The sequence below is a fragment of the Balaenoptera physalus genome (assembly GCF_965194825.1).
Source record: "Balaenoptera physalus genome assembly, chromosome: 15".
Classification (NCBI taxonomy): Eukaryota; Metazoa; Chordata; class Mammalia; order Artiodactyla; family Balaenopteridae; genus Balaenoptera; species Balaenoptera physalus.
In genome coordinates this window covers 66,532,039-66,553,183 of record NC_138894.1, presented here as the reverse complement: position 1 = coordinate 66,553,183, position 21,145 = coordinate 66,532,039, and the positions used below count along the sequence as shown (strand labels likewise).

The 21,145-nt window shown below is 33.8% G+C and overlaps 1 protein-coding gene across 2 annotated transcripts in view; it reads right to left on the bottom strand.

Annotated features, from left to right (window-relative positions):
- SOS1 (SOS Ras/Rac guanine nucleotide exchange factor 1) overlaps positions 1–21,145 on the bottom strand; it is a 148,325-nt gene that overhangs the window by 14,150 nt on the left and 113,030 nt on the right. For both annotated transcript variants that reach the window (XM_082427659.1, XM_082427660.1), the window contains exons 11-17: positions 15,047–15,128; positions 14,167–14,289; positions 13,546–13,649; positions 12,175–12,397; positions 10,919–11,038; positions 6,629–6,791; positions 5,989–6,106 (exon numbers count right to left, since the gene is read on the bottom strand). In XM_082427659.1, coding sequence (XP_082283785.1) covers positions 5,989–6,106; positions 6,629–6,791; positions 10,919–11,038; positions 12,175–12,397; positions 13,546–13,649; positions 14,167–14,289; positions 15,047–15,128 — 933 coding nt within the window. The remainder of the gene's footprint in view (positions 1–5,988; positions 6,107–6,628; positions 6,792–10,918; positions 11,039–12,174; positions 12,398–13,545; positions 13,650–14,166; positions 14,290–15,046; positions 15,129–21,145) is intronic.

The window sequence follows — 21,145 nt, the reverse complement described above, 5'->3', positions numbered from 1 at the left end:
AGAGGTAAATGCCACAAGAACTGATTAAGTGGTTTGGGCAGAGGGTAGGCACAGTGGGAAGGAAGACTCTCACCTTTGTGCTTGAGGGACTGACTGGGTGGTGATGTAATGACTGACCCGGGGAACATGGGGATAATAAATTGTGGGATATTGTAGGTGTTAAAAGTATACTTGAAAGAAGTTGTGAAAATGCTTACAAGTAGCATTTTGGGAGAGTTCAGGATAAAATTTGGAATTATTTTATGACAAATTAACGGCTAGTTAAAAGGAGAACAAATAATTAAAGAGGTGGTGTTCAAACTTTGTTGATCATAAACTACATCAGTAAAAAAATGTTTAAGCATGCACTCTCTCTCTCTCTGTGTATATGTATAATAAAAAATGTAGTGCAAATATGTATATAGACGTGAATATTATAAACTATTAAAGCTTAATTTTTTTTAAAAAGATCATTTTACATACCCTGCTCTAGGGACAGCTGTTCTAGGGAGAGGAAAAGCAGAGCATTATGACAAATGATGAAGAGGGGTGAGGTTTCACCTCTTTGCTGACACCCTTCCCAAGCTTTTCAGGAAGAAGTGGCTGCTCAGGGCTCACAGAGCACTCTGTCCACACTCTGATTTACACGTTTCTGCAGTACAGTGTTATATTTACTACACAGCACTGTCATTTATTTTTCTGCTCTTTCAAGGGAGCTTATTGAGTATAAGACTATGTTTTCCTTGTCTCTCTATTCTCAACACCTAGCCCTGGGCCTGGCACATCTAGGCATTCAACAGATACTTCTGAATGAATAAAAGCAGCACATTATTTCAGAATAGAAAAGAAAGCATTTGCAGCCTAGACCAGGATACAAGAGACATACAGTCAATTCTAAAATGGCGGGAAAGCAAGAGTGGAGATGAAACAAACTGACAAGAAACAGAAGGAGGACACAAGATTAGAGCAGTGTGAAAGGAAAGAGCAAAGCTGATGTTACAGGCTTGGAGTTTTGTGCAGAGAGGTGAGACTCGATTGAGGTAGAAATCTACATCCTTTTACCTGAGAGGAAATGTTAGTTTGCCTATACATATTCATTCTACCTATGAGTAGAACCTTGTAGCGTATGGAGAAAAATTGGGAAATAGACCAGTAGCCTGGCATAGCCTTGGAAGGAGAAATTGCCTGACTTTTATTATTCTGTAAATAGTGCAGTGCCAGCAAAAAATCTGAGTAAGAGTTCGGCTAAGATGATAGAGAAAGTAAAAGTGTCAGATACTACCCATGAGCCTCCTATAGAGGGGGAAAAAATCCAGTATCCAGAATTAAGGATAAGAATCTAGAAGAAGTTTCTGTAATTGACCATACAGATGAAATGGAACTAAGCATCAGCAATAATATCTACCTATTGGGTCAGAACCATGAAAGGCTACCTGTCTAACCTTTAGCTTGGAAATAGCAAAAATCTCCTAGAGCAGCAGAACTGACCAGGGACTTAATAATCAGGAAGATAAGGAGAAATGGGTAGGAAGGCTGGCAGGCAGGCAGGCTGTCTCTACCTATCAAACCACCTACACGTTTGCAATCACTCACTAAATCATATGGCTCACTTTAAAACACAATGGAATACTACTCTAAATACAGGTCTGAAATTTCCTTTTTTCACTTAACAACATGTTAACGAAAATCAATTACGTTAGTTCATAAAGATCTGAAAGAGAATACAGTTCAGTTTGTATGAATAAATGCCCACCAATCAGGTGATATAATGGAGTAGCAGGGGCCAAACATGAGTCCAGTGAACAGGCCCTGTGGTTTCATTTCATCTCTGTGTAACAGGGGCCATAGGATATCATGAGTAGCATGACTATAAGTTCAGTGAGTGTATTGAGTGACTATGATATTTTGCTTTTTTCTAAGCAGCTGACATAGCCCCTGATATTTAGTGGTACTCGAGAAATATTTGTTGACAGGTTGAATGAAATGAACATCAGACTGGGGTCCTTCCCAGGCTCCCTTCTATGAACTGGCACCATAGTTACCACACTTAAAAGTAAGTGCATAGACTTCAATGTTTTATCAGAAAGAGAAAATAAATGAACTCAACAGTTTTATCAAGAATTTAGGGGGAAAAATCCTCAGAAAACGGAATAAACTAACAATAATAAAAAGTAATACATGACATAAAAACTATAAAATCAGAGAGAATAACTGTTTCAACTTTTATTGTTTGGAAGAAAAATGCAGTAAAACAAACAAGTAAAAATAGAAACAGAAAAACATATTGCAAATAAGAGCAATTTTAAAAGTAGCATTTTTATAGACAATGCTAGTACTTTTAAAATACTGAAATGAGACAACTGTGTGGCAAACAAAACTGAAATAGAAAAAAAATTAAGGAAGAAATGAAAATGTTATTATAGAATTACATACTACAAAAGAGTCTAGGCCCAGATGATTTTTCTGTTGGAATATTTCAAAGTTTAAAGGCTAGATCATTTCATGATATTCTGGAATAGAATAAGATGGAAAGCTGCTTAACTCATGTTACAAAGTAAATATAACCATAATAAAAGCTGATAAATATAGAACAAGAAGAAAAACCACAAACCAATCTCATTTATAAAGATGGATGCAAAAATCCTGAATAAAATGATAATGAATAGAATTCATTTGTATATTTAAAAGATTAATCCACCATGAATAAAAAAGGCTTAATGTTGGTTAACAGAAAGGTTCAGTATTAGCAAACCTATAATTTTAATTTGCTAAATAAGAAAAATCATTTTGCTCTCACTAAGACAGCAAACTATAAAGGTAAATGTATACTGCCGACAAAAACACCAAAGATAACTATGAAAAGAAATTGTCTTAACATAATAAACAGCATCGAATCAAGCAAATAGCAAAATTATACCTATCCCTGCTGAAACAGAGATGAAAACAGAACTTCTTGTTTTTATTACTGTTTAACCTTTGTTTGGGAAGTTGTGACTAATGCTGTAAGGCCTAACACAGAAATCAAATCAAAAGAAGAGACACTATTGTTATCGGTAGACATGATTAAATATCTAGAAAATCCCAGGAAATTAATAATTCTTGGAATTAAGGGAAATTGACTATTAAAAAATGAATACCATTCATGATCAAAAATACATAGGAAAAAGCTAATTATCATAAATGTTCTTTCCAAATTAATTGATAGATTATTCCAACTGTATTTTGGGGAATCACTCCCCCTCCCCAGTTCATTTGGAAAAATAAAGAGACAAAATTGACAAAGAAAATACTGAAGAAACATTGACAAACCAATCTTATTATATATGAAAATATTATAAATATTAAGCAGGATTTCTTTCTTTCTTTCTTTCTTTTTTTGTGGCCGAGCTATGTGGCTTGTGAGATCTTAGCTCCCCGACCAGTGATCGAACCCCGGCCCACGGCAGTGAGAGCACCAAGTCCTAACCACTAGACCGCCAGGCAAGTCCCTAAAGCAGGATTTCTTACCCTTGGCACTACTGACCTCTTAAACTGGATATTTCTTTGTTGTGTGGGCTGTCCTGTGCACTGCAGGCTGTTAGCAACATTCCTGTCCCCTACTGACTAGAGGCCTCTAGCACCCCCCAACTCGAACAACAAAAAATGCCTCTAGACATTGCTGAATGTTCCTTGGGGGACAAAAATCGCCCTGGTTGAGAATCACTGATTATAAAGTGCCAATCATTAAGACTGGGGCACTAGCATAAGAAGTTAATGGGATGAACCTAGAGATTATCATTACTAAGTTAAGTTAGACAGAGAAAGACAAATATATGATATCACTCACATGTGGAATCTAATTTTAAAAAAAGATACAAATGAACTTATTTACAAAACAGAAACAGACTTACAGAAATCGAAAACAAACTTATGGTTACCAAAAGGGAAATGTTGGGGGGAGGGATAAATCAGGAGCTTGAGATGAACACACACACACTACTATATATGACAGATAACCAACAAGGACCTACTGTATAGCACAGGGAACTCTACTCAATATTCTGTGATAACCTATATGAGAAAAGAATCTAAAAAAGAATGAATATATATATAGGTATAACTGAATCACTTTGCTGTACACCTGAAACTAATATAACATTGTAAATCAACTGTACTCCAATAAAATAAAAATAAAATAAAATAAAAAGAAGTTAATGGGAAACAATATTTTTTAAAGAAGGAGGTACCATATGTAAATGGGGATGAAGAAGACTTATTCAATAAACCTGGGTCAACAAATAAACAATTTGGTGGAGAAACAAATTTGAATATTTCATATATCTAAAAGAGACTTCAATTTGATTGACGAGTTAAATATAATTTTAAAAGTCAAATCATAAAGCTAGGAGAAAATATGACTGAATGTTAAGTTACTAGACTGGAAGAACTTTCTACGGTTAGAAACAATAGAAATCATAATGGGAAAAATGGACAGATTACAGAATTTTAAAAATACTGTATTTCAAAGAATAACAACTAAAAGGCAGACTGGTGAAATATCTAGCTCAAGAAATATCCAGCTAGATATAAATTATCTAGTTAGATTGGCTAGCTAGCTCAAGAAAATATGCTCAAATACATAAAAAAGGTATAAACATGAAGATATTCATTATAACATTATTTAGGAAAGCAAAAAAGCTGGAAACAACATATGCGTCAGGTCATAGGGTAACAGTTAAATAAACTGTCATACCAACTTTAAAGAACATCATGTAGCCATTAGAAATGGTAATTATGAAGACTAATAAAACACAACAATATATCTGGGATATGGTAAGTGAAAAAAGTAAACAATGTGTACCTGTCACACAATTACAACTATATATAATATGTATATGTACAAAACTGGTTGGTTATAAAGCCTGAACAAAAATGTCAATTGAAAAAATATCAGGACATAACAGTGTTACATGAAGTATAACTTAAAGCTATATAGAAAATATATAAATAGAGATGAGGAAAAGGCTAGAAGAAAATATACCACATACTAAAAAGACTAAACACCAGATGTGTAATTGAGGTCATAATTTTTTAAGTATTTAGAGGAAGAATCATCAGAGCATATATACCAGCAGAGAAAAGAAACCAGTGTGAAAGAGATATTGAAGATATAAAATAACAGGAAATAAGCTGGGACGAAGTGAGAGGGTGGCATGGACTTATATATACTACCAAATACTACCCAGATACCTAGTGGGAAGCAGCCGCATGGCACAGGGAGATCAGCTCGGTGCTCTGTGACCACCCAGGGGGTGGGATAGGGAGGGTGGGAGGGAGACGCAAGAGGGAGGAGATATGGGGATATATGTATATGTATAGCTGATTCACTTTGTTATAAAGCAGAAACTAACACACCACTGTAAAGCAATTATACTCCAATAAAGACGTTAAATAAATAAATAAATAAATAAAATACAGGAAATAAATGATGGAATAAGGTAGAGGAACCTACAGAAAGCGAGAAGATTCAGATGGTAGGTTTCAGTCTTAAAAGAAAGAAAAGGCACTACCTCACTCTGGTGCAGAAGGGAAGGAAAAAAGAATAGGTAAAATTTTGATGTGTAGAAGGTGTGGGCCCAAAGGCACATGCACTGTGATTTTTAGCCATGTGAGACTGTTTATAAGCAGCATGATTATCAAGTATGGGTAAATACGGCCATGCCTCTTCTGTAGAGTGTTTGGTTTACTAAAAGTCAATAAAAAAGATTTCTATGAATATTAAAACAGAAGTAAGCATTATACAATATTGAATGGCTGCACAATATGGAAATAAAAAGTGGAATGTACATATTGGGCTTCATCTTAAAAAAGTCCTCATAGAGAAAAATTCTAAGGGGATTCAGGTGCTAAATATTTGTTAAATAAGTATTTTCTGCTGGTATATTAGACATGTGTTTACTCAGTCATTTAATGAAATAACTGTCTTGTTTTATCCAGAAACACGATAAAAATTTAAGGAGAAATGCTCACCAAAGAAAGGCACACATGGTGGATTAATAGACCTGAGTTTTGCCAAATATTTCTTATAGTGATCTTCACTTAGTTCATGAGCTTCTTCTAAAATTTTCTTTTGGCGACTTGGTATTTGCTACAATAAAAAAAAAATAATGTTTAGGGAATATAAGTTTACAAAAGGAATCACAGGTTTTGCCAAAAAATGCCAGGCTTAGAGTAAAGCCCAAACACAACAGTATCAGTTTGATTCTAAGAATGATAATACTGCTTCAAAGAGTCTATCTTCATAGACCTTAGTACAAACTTAAAGAACAAGTGTGTGTGTGTGTGTGTGTGTGTGTGTGTGTGAGAGAAATCTATTTCATCTTGCCATTCCTCAAACAAGTATGTGAGCATTTAGTTGTACATTATATTACAAATTAGGTGCTGAAATCTTTTTATTCTTCTAACTTAGGCTAGGACCTGTGAATGCATTTTAATGAGACTGCCTAATTTACAAAGAACAACCAATTCAATACAAAATTTAGGTAATTCCATCATTTCAGCTGTTACTGAAAAGATAGATGAGGAATGTAAAAATTAAAGGTCATAACTGTTAACATCCTGATTCCTAGAACAGGGAATGGAAAAAACACCTTTAGATAAGCAAACCTACCTCAAACGTGTGGTCTAGTCTGTATACAGGTGATGAGTTCATAGCACTGACAACCTCAAGGACACCATTGAAGTTGTTCAGCTCTTGAAAGACTTGCAGAATCTCAATTATTCGACTCACCACAGCTACTCTTTCTTCTAAGTTTTCAGTTTCTACAATACATCTGGGAATCAAAGACAAAAAGTGAATTAAAAAATTTGGAGTTTTCCCAACGAAGATATGATTTAAAGAATTTAGCAAACAAAATGGAATGGAGGGCAGCTATAGTGTAACAGTAGAGAATACGTATTCAGAATGGCAGGTAAATAGTAGGTGAATGGAAGAGAAGGCAATGCCTTCATTCAGGCATGCTGCTTGTCACTGTTTTCCAGACTGATACAGTCAACCGGTCAGTCATTCTTCCTATTATATTTGGTGCATTCTCTCTCAGTATTGGAGTTCTATGATCAGTCTATCATCTTGTTGAATGTATGCTGGTCTTTAGGATGTGGGTGTGTTCTAGGGAAACTTATTCACAAATTTAAGAATTCTCTGCCTCTTTTTATTCTTCATCTAATTGTAAGATTTCAGTGATTAATGCTTAATTTCTTTCTTTGACATACAGAAATAATTACTACATTTCTAAGAACAGCTCTTTAGATAAGCACTATAATGTTAAAAAGTGAATGAAAGTATTTTACTACCGTTCAGAATAAAAAATTTTTAATTACTTAGAAAGAATAAAAAAGTCAATGAAAACAAAAGCTCTTTACATTTAAATACCAAGAATCCTTGGAAAGTACATATATATCCAAGTAAATAGCTAAAAGGAAGCTATGCTCAAAAAAGAATTCCTCAGTGAGCATTTATTCTCTATTTCTAATATTTGAGAAAAATTTTTATTTACTAATCACTTATCAGTAAAGAAAATATTTTAAACTTGGTTTTCAATAATGTGATAGTAAACAACTCAATCTAAGAAAAAATAAAATACACATATGTTAAAAATAAATATAAATCAATATTAAACATTAACAAAAATGTAAAGTTGTGGATTACACTATTCTCTGGTGAGGCTGATCTAACACTGAAAAAAAAAAACACTGCAAAACTATCAAAATAAATTTGCCTTATTATCAAATTAAACATAACATGTTTATTCATTAAAGCATTAGATGTCTACAAATCATATACCAGCTAACTAGTTATCTAGACATTTTAAAAGGTATGATACAAGTATAATATGTTTACATCTTTTTTTAACTCAGTTGATATTAACTAGGTCTACACAATGACACTACCCGTGGAGCTTTTATAAAAACCAGGTACGTCTGGGATGATTTATCTGGAAGTGACTTCAATTCTAATGCACATCTATGGCTAAAAACCACTGTGGCAAATGAACAAGAACCTCTTCCACTGAAAAGGCAGAAACTGGAACCCTTGTACAGTGTTAATGGTGAGAATGCAAAATGATGTAGCCACTATGGAAAACAGTATGGAGGTTCCTCAAAAAAAAATTAAAAATAGAACTATCATATGATCAGCAATCCCACTTCTAGGTATTTATCCAAAAGTACTGTAATCTCAAAGAGATATTAGCACTCCCATGTTCATTGCAGCACTATTCACAATAGCCAAATGTGGAAACAACCTAAATGTCCATCTACAAATGAAAGGATAAAGAAAATGAGAAATATATGTACCATGGAATATTATTCAGTCAAAAAGAAGGAAATCTTGCAATATGTGACAAGATGGATGAACACTGAGGACATTATGCTAAGTGAAATAAGCCAGTCATAGAAGGACAAATACTGCATGATTCTACATATATGAGGTATCTAAAATAGACTTATAGAAGCAAAGAACAAAGTGATGGTTGCCAGGGGCTGGGGAGGGGGAAATGGGGAGTTGCTAATCAACATGTATAAATTTTCATGTTGATTAGCACTTATTTACACAAGATAAATAAATTCTAGAGATCTGCTGGACATTATGCCTATAGATAATAATACTGTATTTGTACACTGAAAAAAATCTTACCACAATTAAAAAAAGCAAAAAGAGAAAGGAAAAAGATCAGGAAATGGCTGCCTTCTTAGTAATCTATTAAAAAATAGGACAGAAATGAAAATGGTCTGTATGTCTTATGAGTTATGTTTCCTCTTTATAGACATAACTTTTAATTATTATGATGGAAAAGCACTTCTGCAACTGAAGTGTAGTTATTTGACTTGATAAAGAAGAAATCAGGAAGCAACAGTTAGCGGGCAAATTCCAAAGTTTTACTTTTTAGAGGCTAAGAAGTAATAACATAAATAGAAGGAAGTCCTAACTTTCAGATGACTTATTTCTCGTTAGGAATTGCTTTCTGGTCTTTATCCACACTCTACCTCACATTCCAGTCATTGCTTTATGTCACTGGTCTTGTGTTCTGATAATGCCAATATGATCTGTGGAAACTTCATATCACCCTTATAAAATATGGGTCAAGATCATAAAAATTATGGCCAATACATAAAACTCTAATATCTGGCTCCAATTATAAAACTGTATTGAGATTCTGGACTTTTGACATGACAGTGTAAGAAGTTCTGCTTACTCACTCCTCAGGGAAACTGGTGAAAATTATATATATAATTATATATATAAAGTTCTAGCAGTCTCTGGAAATGGCCCTAATAGCAAATGGCAAATAAAGAAACATCTATTGGGACTTCTCTGGTGGTGCAGCGGTTAAGAATCCGCCTGCCAATGCAGGGGACACGGGTTCGATCCCTGGTCCGGGAAGATCCCACATGCCGCAGAGCAACTAAGCCCGTGCACCCACAGCTACTGAGCCTGTGCTCTAGAGCCCGTGAGCCACAACTACTGAGCCCACGTGCCACAACTAATGAAGCTTGCGTGCCTAGAGCCCATGTTCCGCAACAAGAGAAGCCACCACAATGAAGAGTAGCCCCCACTTGCTTCAACTAGAGAAAGTCTGCGTGCAGCAACAAAGACCCAATGCAGCCAAAAATAAATACATAAATAAATAAATAAATTTTTTAAAAGAGAGAGAAACATCTATTCAGGAAAATTTACAACAATTCAGTAAGAGGCAAGAGTTTGTGGTATCTGAACCAAGACTTCCTCTACCCTCATTCCTCAGAGAACCTGGCGGGGTTGGGTAGGGTGGGGGGCAGTTAGCCCAGACAGCCAAGAACACAGGGCCCCCTACTCCTCTAACTTCTAAAATGTCAGGCTTCACTGGGGGAGAACACAGGCAACAGTAAACTGCCTGCAAGACAGACCTGATATGTCAGATTTAACAAAAAAAGATTTCAAAGTAGCCATTCTGAATTTGTTCACAGAACTAAAGGAAAGTATGATTTAAAAAGTAAAGGGGGGTATGATTACAATGTGCACCAATAGGGAGTATCCTAAAAGACACAGGAATTATAAAAGAAACCAAATGGAAACTCTGGATTTGAAAAGTACAATAGTTAAAAATTTTACTAGAGGGACTCAATAGTCAATTTGAACTGGCAGAAGAAAAAAATAGTTAAACTTGAAGATAGAGGTATTGTTTAAAAAATGAAGGCAAAATAAAGACCTTCCCATATAAACAAAAACTAAGAGAATTTGTTGCTAGCAGACCCACCATACAAGAAATAGTAATGCAAGTTCTTCAGGCTGAAAGCAAGTGACCCCAGATGGTAATATGAATCCACACAAAGAGCACTGGTAAAGGTAATTATATGATTATAAAAAACACAATAAATGCCTATTTTTTTCCTTATTGCTTTTCTTAACTGATTTAAAAGGCAACTGTATAAAATAATGTGTATGTAATGTATTGTTGGGCCTAAAACATACAGAAATGTAATGTATGTGAAATACATTGCCAATAACTACACAAAGAGTGGGTGAGAGCAAAGCTGTAACAGGCTAAGAAAATAATGGCAAATGGTAGTAAAGCAATAATTATAACAATGTATTGTTAGATCTACATCGTTAATTATGTCACATATATTACAGTACCACAAAAGGGAGGGAGTGAATAGAGCCACAGAGGAGTAACATTTCTACATATCACTAGAATTCTGGTATAAATCTGAAGCTAATTCTATTATGATGTATGTGGCAAACCTAAAAACAATCATTAATAAAATAACTTAAAATGCTGCATTAGAAAATTATTCACTCAGTGCAAAAAAAAGGAGGAACAGAGGAACACCAACAACAAAAAAGACATGAGACAAATAGAATTGCAGTGAAATTTATAACATAAATGCTATGAAATGTAAGAAGATCAGTAATACTTACTTCTCAAACCACAGAGTGAGATTAGTGGTATGCCGGATCATTTTCAGAAGATTAGGAGAATTAATTTCTTTGTCTTCCTTTGTCCACACACTTCCAACTAATTCTGATGGCTGTACAGCTCTAAAATCATCAAGACATAATTCTATATGATACTTTTCCCTCTAGTATACTGTTTTATTAAGTAAATGAGATAAAAGGTTTATGAAAACAAGAACAAAAACATTATAATTTTGTATCTTTTTCTATAGATTTAAAAAAAATTTTGTATGCATGTACTGTGTACTTTTTTTTTTTTATTGCTTTATAGTAGCATTTTGCTTTGGGCAAGGTTGAGATTTCTTCATAGTATCTTTCCCAGCACTTATAAATATTATCTAACAAATTAGGGTGAGAAAGTAGATTGGGATAATTCTTTTAAATAAATGATAATGTGATAATAATCAGTCCAATGAGGGTATAGAAATCGCTGCATTCATAAATCTTTTTTTTTTTTTTCCCCTCCTAAAGGAGGGGGAAAAATCCCTCCTGGGAAGGGTACTGGGAAAGAAATAAAATACATTCTAACACTGATTTTGGGACAGTGATGATTTTTGGTGGGAGATCTATAAATTTAATTCCTTTTTTCATTTAGTTTTTACAAAATTAAATAGTTTGAAATCTAAATAGTCCAAATTTAAAACTATAAACAGACATTTTTTTGAGATAGTAGTTATATCAATGTAGGAAAACTATAAAAGGCTAAATGGCAATGACTAAATGTTCTCAATGACAATGGCAGTAGCTAACTCATTGAGCCCTTACTCTGTGCTGGGCAATATGCTACGTGCTGTAAATATATGGACTATTTTTTTTTTTTTTTAATGGACTATTTTAAACCTGCACAACAGCTCCAGGAGTAGGTACCATCATTAGCCCCATTTTACTCTTGAGCTAACTAAGCAGCAGAGGGATAAAAGTTACACAAGAAGGTTAAAGTTGCCCAAGGATACCAAGCCAACAATTGGTAAAGCCAGGATCTGAACTTAGCTTTACCAACTAGGGGTGACTGCAGAAAGAGAGAAGCTGTAAATCCAGATAGAGCAAAGAGGATGAGAGAGTGAAAGAGGAGCCTTCCATACATCAGGCCTTATTACAAGACACTTCATGTACTATCTCATTTATGTCTTATAACAATCCTACATGGCAGAAATCAGCATTTCATTTTAAAAGTTAACTCATCTGAAAGGATTTTGCAGCTTCAACATCAAATTACATACCGATATAGATCTGATTCAAGTAAAGTGAGTTGTCGAGCAATTTCTATTGGGTGTAAGGTGAGCAGGTCAAAAGTCTCTATGTGCCCAGGTCTGCTTATATGCCACTCAACTGTGGGAGGTGAACTCTGAAATGTAATATTATGACCTGGTCCATTGTCTCTTGCAATTTTTTTCCTTTGGATTATTTTAGTGATGGATTCAACCCACTTTTTCATTGCTTTACCTGAAATAACATTACATTAAAAATAACATTTAAACATTTTACTCAATATTTTATTTTTAAAAAATAGTTTAAAATCATATAAGTGATACCTGAATATATCTTTACTATAAAAAGTTCAAATGATCAAAATTAAAAAATGAAGTTCCCTTTTACCGTTTCCCTATTCCCTATCCCAATCTCAGCTTTCTTCAAGTGGATAACCACTGTTAATAGTTTGGTATATATTCTTTCACATCCTTTTTAAATAAGAGAAAGTAATTTATTTGTAGAAATTTTTCACCTCTATTGTTCTAAACTTCAGTTCAAAATATTATTTTATAATCCTCTCCAAAAAAGATATATCTTGCACAGATAAGATTTATAATGATAGATCATACATTAGCTGTTAATCTAACAAACTTTGCATTTTATAAACCAAACAGTGCAGAGGACTCCTTCATCTTGTGTGAGCTTTTGATGTGGCTTCGTTTTGTACTATGCATGAAAGTACTATTATTTAACCCTTTACTTTTCGATTCTCATTTAAAGTGTATGATGGAAATAGAAACAAGTTTGTCTAGGACACCCTTAGACCTATACAATCAAAGTATCTTTAAAACTAGAAGGGGAACTGGAGATGATCAAGCCTAGCTCCTCATGTTACTGAAAAGGAAACTGAAGTCTAAAGAGTCAAAATGATTTTGCCAGAGTCATTTATCTAATGAGTGGCAGTGTTCGGAAGACAACTCTTGTTTCTTGGCTCTCAGTTCAGTGTGCTCTGCTGCCTCTCTGATATGTTACGCACTATTCACCTAATTGTGTCCCAGTCAACCTCCATCGTGGTGTTATAATGGCACAACAGTTCCTAATTATCCTTTGGTACATGTATTTTCAGATGTGTTAAGACAGCATAAATTGAGACTTTTTCTATCCAATTCCAAAATATCAGTAAGTTGATTTACTAAATGAAAATTCATTGGATCAACAGGATGATTATTAAACAATTTGTAGGTCAAAAATGGCGAAAAATTTTAACTTTTCCAGTTGGTTATGCTGGCATTATTACAAATACCTCTTAACTACACTGAGCAGTAGTGATGTAGGTTGACAGTCACCATATTGGTACTTTTATTACATATAAAACTAAGGCACTTTAAAAAAAAAAATACCTCTTACTGTTCCAATAAATTCCTCCATTCGCTGCAAAAGATCTGCGTCTCTTTCAAAATCGTAGAAGTGGTGCTCTACCCAGTGCCGACATACATTTAATACTCTATGGCATTAACACAGAAGAAGAATTGAATTACATGGGAACTCGGACATAAACATTTATCACAATGAGTGGTATAAATGAAAACAGAGTAACTCTTACCAAATTAAATACAGCTGACCCTTGAATAACAGGGTTTGAACTGCACGGCTCCACTTATACTTGGATTTTTTTTTTTGTTTCCAATAAATCTATACCACAGTACTACACCCTAGGCAGGTGGTTCAATCTGTGGATGCAGAACCACGGATTCAGAGGGCTGACTGTGGATTTTCTACTGTGCCAAGGGTCAGTGTCCCTAACCCCCACGTTGTTCAAGGGTCAACTTTAATCTTATAAGTGGCTTACCACTTTCAAAATTCTATGTTAATTAAGACTTATACAGTAATTTCTGATAATTCCTCTTTACTTCACTCATTTTACATGTTACTTCCTCCTTGCTTGGGAAACATCCTTATTTAACTCTGAAACAAAAGTTCAACAAAAGCTTATTTACTTCAGTTATTTATTTAATGCTTACCGCAGTTGTACAGGCTGTATATATTCTTTTCTAAACCTTTTTAGTTCTGCACTCAAGGGCTGATCTCCATTCTCTATAGCTATGCGATCAGCTTCTGTTGGCTCAGGCTCTGGAATTTCAAACCTAACATAAAACAGAACAAACTAATGAAAAGATCAATGATATCAAATTATGCAAACAGAAAACTACAAATCTTTTCACTAGTCAGCACAATCAATAGAGCACTGTAAAAAATACTAGGATATACACATCAGTGAATACAAGTGAGGATTCTATAATGTAAAGACTAATGATTTAATTTTTTAAGAAGAAATTAATACTTGCCAATATAAATAAAACCAACTAGAAACATAATAAAGAGTACATGCAAAGTCTAAAAATAAGTGTGATTATAAAGTTAAGGGAATGATATTCATTTTTGGCTTGTGTAATTACTCTAAATCAGCCAACATAAAACTTTTTAAGGGTAAGTTCTGAAAAGCTGACTGCTCTTTGGGTACATGAAACACTTTTCTTGATTACGGTACTTGTTCACTCAATTTTCCTCAACATGTGGTATATTTGAAAAATTCTGTTTAGAACATTTAAATCATTAAAATTTGAATTTCCAGAGCCTAAATTCTACATTTTTATAGTCTTTAACTTAATTCTGTAAATTTGAAATTTCACATACTGAGTTTCCATGTAAAAAAGTCTGCCTATTTTTGTATTTAAATAATCAAAGCTAACATATTATTATAAAATAAATGGTCATCCAAGAGATTTTCTTCTTAAAGTATTCATGAACGACAACTTAAAGCTCATTCAATATATTTCCATATCTTAGCTCAATCTCATTAAAAAAAAGAACAAAGAATTTAAACATTTTAAATTGACAGACCTTTCTATTAAAAGACTCAGTAGTTCTTGAGGTTTACAAAAGGATCTATATGTTGTAAGAAATGTCCGAACAAAATTGGGATCTATGAAGAAAAAGGAAAAATATCTTATTAAAATCTTTTATTCAGAATGATTAAAACTATTATTTACATTTTCCAAAGAGATTAAATAGTCAATTTTAAAAGTCCCAAAATGTTTTGACCACACAGAATGCTTTGGACTTTGAAATCAACTGCTAACTTTAGTTTCTTCCTAAATTAGTGGCAAAATCATTGATACTAAAATTTTACATCAACTTATTTCTTGACCTCTGCACACTCTGACTAGCTGATATTAAACTCATTATTGGCCACAGGAATACAAAGGGAAGAAAGGCAGAGCATAAAAGCAAGCTTCCACATGCTACATGGATCTCAGAACATCACCAGTTGGTTTATCTCCCTTGCAAACAGAAAGGCCACAGCAATAACCCATTACTTTTCCTGCTCTTCAGACTAGTTTATCTGGATTAGTTATCTGGATTTCTTCAAATCATGTTAATAGAGCATACAACTGGAAATTGGATCTTATAATGTTGTAGATTAAGTTAAATAGTTTCTAAATTGTTTTATGTGCTAAAAGTCTTAATTAAAACTGCTAAAAGATGCTTATAAATACCTGTAAGTTATTAAAACTATTAAATGTGTAAGAATATGTTGATTTGGCTCTATTCACAACTTTTAATTACTTTCATTGCAAGTAGACACAATGAGAGTTCAATCATAAGAGCGGGAGTCTTCAACCCCTTCCATGAAAGGATTTGCTTTTCATTCATACTTCATGAAGTTAAAGCAGGAAGCTGACTGAGTGTGATCACCTTTCCAGGCCTGCCTACTTGAGTCTCTCCTTGACAGTATTCTCCCAGAGTTGTGGAGAAAGGCTGCTGTCATCAGCACAAGAGACCTGGGCTATCATCTGCATAAAGGGAGTTGGGGGTGGCGGGAGACATCTTCCCATAATGGGGAATAAAAAAAACACTCACCACTCACTGTAACTCAAATTTCATCAAGGTCCACATTTAGTTGTAAGAGTCTTTAAAAAGGAGGAGGGGAGAATTCATTAACTTGCGTTTTTTATTGGGAGTATCCTTTTCCTACTTCACATCACTATGGAATGGTAAGCTCTAATTTAATGATAAATTTATTTAGAGTAGCAACTACCTTTATTTTTGTTAGGCTACACACTATGGATTCTTTATAAGAAATACAATGTCTGTTATTAGCATAGGATTTAGCAAGAATCAAATTCATTTGCATGGAAAATCTCTATTTAGTCTGATTCTGTCTGATTAAGAATCACCCTAAATTGAGCCTTAAAATAAAGTAACTATATTAACTTCCCCCACCCCCCGGCCAAAATCAAATACATGGATTTATCATAAAATAGAAATCTATTTTCAATCTATTGGTATATGTGGTCATCAAGATAATGAATTGATTTAAATATCAGACAACCTTGAATTTAAGATTATAATAATTTTTTAAGTTAAAGAAAAATTTACATAATAAAAATATATTGGTTTTAAATGGCCCTCTTCTCCTTTAGCTTCATACCTTCTGAGGCTAGAGTGGGTTACTGATAAAAGTGATTTAAATAGATACAATCCTTTAGTAATTTCCTCTCTGTTGGTATTTTATTGTTTGTCTTCAGTTACAGAGTTCCTCAAACGTTAAAGACTAATGTCTCAACCAGAAGAAAAGATTTTAAAACAGAAGGCTGTACAAGATTTTAAAACAGAGATTTATATCGGTTTCATCACAATCCTCCCTTTCAAGAATCTTCTTCCTGTTCTGCAAATCTATATGTAAAGGTGAGGCTACTCAAAACATCATGTCCTTAGGAAGCAAAAGCAGTGGCCACTGTAGAGATGCTGAGCTCTCACGGTTGGAGAGGCCAGACCCTCAGTACAGAGTGCTCCAAATAGCCCTGAGCTGTGTTCCAAAATGAAGGGTAACCTCTCCCTTTTTTAAAAGAAAAGTTTATTTTAGTCCAGAAGTCTAAAATCAATATCCAGATCCATTTCTTCTCAAATGCCACCTAAGTCAGGCTAAAAAGTTGTGGGATATCAAAGATACTTTTAAGTTGAAAAACAATAAAAGCAAGTTTTAAGTGAATTAAAGTATGTTTTAAGAAAACTGGCTATTTTTAAAGGCAGACTATTTTAAAACAGCCTTTTCATCTTATACCAAAACTTCTGGCCATTTCAGTGCTTTACTAACTGATGACAATGCTGGGAAAGTCATGATGTGCCGCAGTGCCACACCAGTCAAAGGGGCTCACATCAACTCCTGATGTCTGTTACGTAATGAATTCAAAGAGCATTCATATAATTCATTCCATATGATTTCTGTGAAGTGAGCAGGGCGGCTGCTGTTTTTGCCTTTCTACATATGACAGAAGTAACTAAGAGTTATCTAAAGTCACACAATAGAGTGACACAGATGGAACCAGAATCTAGATCGTGTGATTTCTGATTTACTGCTTTTTTCTGCCATATCACCTAACCTCCCTGGATTAAAGGATTTGTTAAGGTTTCCAAAGCTGTGAGAGCTAAATATAAAGAATGAATCCATGAGTTACATAATCACTGTAGAAATTTACACAAATGATTAATTCAGAATGAAGCTGTAAACTGCTAATCTTGGTTAAAGGCACTAAAGTCATTGAGAAATTAGCAGTCTAATTGTGATTCTGTAATTCTTGTTAAGCCTTCTTCCAGATTTTAGGAAGTAGCAGCTGTACCTTCCTGTACACTATTCAGAAGAGGAGTTTCTGAAGCTGGCGGTGAAATAAACACTCCCACAATCATCACTGTTGTATTAACTTCTAAAGTGACTCAAGTTTAAGTTGTTTTTAGCTTGATTAGAAATTAGAGCAGTCTTGCCAACAGAAAAAACCAGCAGAAGCTAAAAATAAACCAAGAAAAATTGGCAAGAGTTTAAGTACTTTCAAAAAACATCTTAAAGGCTGAATATATTCCCAGGCTTGTATTAATTTAGGCTCTATTTCTAGTTTCTAAAGCAGTGGGAAATTGCTAATGAATGAAAAACTTATATTAAGAGAGGACATAACATCTATATTTGAAATTTTGCACAAAATTCCATATTCCAGAAGCTATTTTTATTTCTATTGATTTCCCCATTTCAGTGATAGTGACACATATAATGTCACACTAACCACTGGAAACCTTTATCTTATTGATGATACAAAGGACTAAGATAATTAGGTATTTTAAAAGTACCCGTCAATAAGGACAGGTTATATAATTTTGTAGGAAAACAAAGTACCTACTTACATTTATCAGACAATGATAATAGCTAAGTTTTGCACTGCTTCTGTTATCTACCTGTATTATAAAGTGATGTTTCAGAGACAGATGGAAGGCAAATGCGTTAAAAATATAAAAGCCAGGCTGATTTGGTTTTAAAACATAAGCACAAATATTTGTGGAGAAAATGAAAATCAACTATGTCGATATTCTCCTCTTTCTGTTTATCGCTAGTGGATGTAATTCCACAAACCTCTTTCTCAAACATAACCCCTAATGGATTTCAATATGAGCAATGGGAAAAACATCCTTTGTGGTTTTTCTTCTTCACCATTTTAGGTAACACTCTTTTCTACTCTCAAAGCCCTGTACTAAGATGTCCACCATGTTCACTAGCTCCTCTGCCTCCGTCTACCCAACCTCTCTGTGTGTACAAGCACCTGCCAACTCTACCATCAAGTCCCCGGTCTCGGCCCAGGCTATTTCAAATATGAGCCATGTTTTCTCTTTTCTGCTGGCCTTCTAGCTGACTGTCTCCCTCATTCTAAAGCTATTTTCTTTGATAATATTTTATTGTACAATTCTTCAAAATCTTAGGAAATCAGAGCATATTTACATTAATGTTCAGAATACAGCATACTAGATTTGAGGTGATAAATTTAATCCTTTTTTAACACATTTTTATTGGCAAGGTCAATAAATTTATGAAATATTTGTTACATAGAGAGTTATTTATGTAAATACCCCTCCCCCAACCACCATAGTGAAACACCGTTAATCAGGATGTCTGTTCATGTGATAATTCTCCCTTTAATACAGCCATTTAAAACGCTACAAGAAACAATAAGCTCCTCAACAAGGATTTATAAACAATCACTCTTGAATTCCTTAAAAAAGGAAACAGACGCTATGCTGACGCACAAACACTTAAAAAAAAAAATCAGAGAGTTTAAAAATAGAACAGCACTGCCCTATAGATCAAAAATTGTTCAAAAGATTTTTTTAAAAGTTAAAACACCCGAGCTGAGCTTATATAGGACACAAACTCCAAAGAAATCTAATGCAGTGTTTTGCAAATTTTCTATATGAGGGCATAAAATAGCAGTAAATACTTTAAAGAAAAATATCAGCTGGCTTAAATTTTTTCAATACCATTTTCTTTAAAAGAGAAATTTACCATACATAGGAAACACCCCACACTTCAGTATGAAAAGCTTTTATTTCCATATAATGTCAGTTCTGAAAGACCCCTACCGCAAAGTCATCTCATTTCTCTAAGAGAGACTATCAAAACCAGACACACCATCTCCAAATATCTCTTCACCCGTGTTGTTTTAAAGTCTCAGTAATTAATTTGTACTAAATTATTTCCTATAACTCTGTAACAGAAGTGAAATTCCTACTTTCATCTTCTGCTTTTTATGTATATTGCTTTGTGCTTTCTTACTGTAGGTAAAAGTCTCTTCACATCCTTACCAGATGCAGAATGATCCACCTAACTAGACAATTTCCCCCCCACACCATTTCAGATGAATTCTGAAGTTCTGATGTAGTTAACGAATTATTGTATGTCCAGAAATACTGGACCTGAGGCACTATAAATTAGATCCCACATAAAACCCTGTTGCAATTCTTCTGAGCAACAGTTAAGCACCTTCTAATTCACCTAAATTTACAGAGCAAACACCACCAACAGACTGACTGGATTTTGTTAAAAACTAAAATTATAATGACCAACATCTAAATATAAACTAAAATCTATGCATTAAAATAGAAGTTATCTATAGTCAGAATTTATTACCTATTTCAATAAGAAAAAAAACAGTACTCTGACTATATCTTCATAGTAGACCTGTGTTTGCCCAGAAGTGAACAAGCTGTTTATATTACTGGCAATTCAAACCAAGCAAGTAATTCTCTTTATTTTTACTATTCAATATACATAATAAAAATTATATTCTAAAAATGAAAAAATTCATGAGTCAGTGTAACATGGTAGAAAGTATACTCTATTTCAAGAGTCAAGAAACCTAATTTCTAGTCCTCTTTCTGCAATTAACTGATATGATTTCTGGCAAATCACAAACTTCAGGGGCCTTGGGTTTTGGTCTATAAAGTGAAGGATTGATCATCTAAGATCTATAGCTCTGTTTCATAAATTACTGTTAAAACACGAGTGATCAAGCTGGTTGAAGCCACAGTGAAGTCTGAACTAAGTAAGGTTAAACAAGTTTTCTGTTTTTTATGACAATGTCTCTGACCAACATATAATCTAAAAAATGTCTGGAAGTAGTGCTTATTAGTTATTGGATTTTTCTCATTTATTACAGCCAATGTCTTTTATTATAATTCTATACAATGTAATAAAAATATGCAAGTTAAATTTTAGTTTTTGTTTCAGTGTAAGCCACAACTTGCACTGTAGGTTCTCTGATAAAATACCTATCAACCAACTGAACCAAAATTAAATAGAGCAGACCAACAGTTCTTTAAAACAAATAGCTGATCTATTATCATTGTAGTGAGGCCTAAGAGTCCATCTGAGCTGGAAAAGACCTTAAAAAATAGCTGCTTTCATGTTTTACAAGTTCATACACGGTCTATTAAAAACACATTCTATATTGCCAGTAATACATTCAGTCACAGACCTTACAGAAGTCAAATAAGCTAATAATTAATACTTATTGGTGTGTACGGTAAATCACAATTCGTGAAAGCTGCTTACCGGTTTTAGTTACACTAGTAATATATTTATGACATAAATTAAAATATTCAATTAAGCTTCAAAATAAG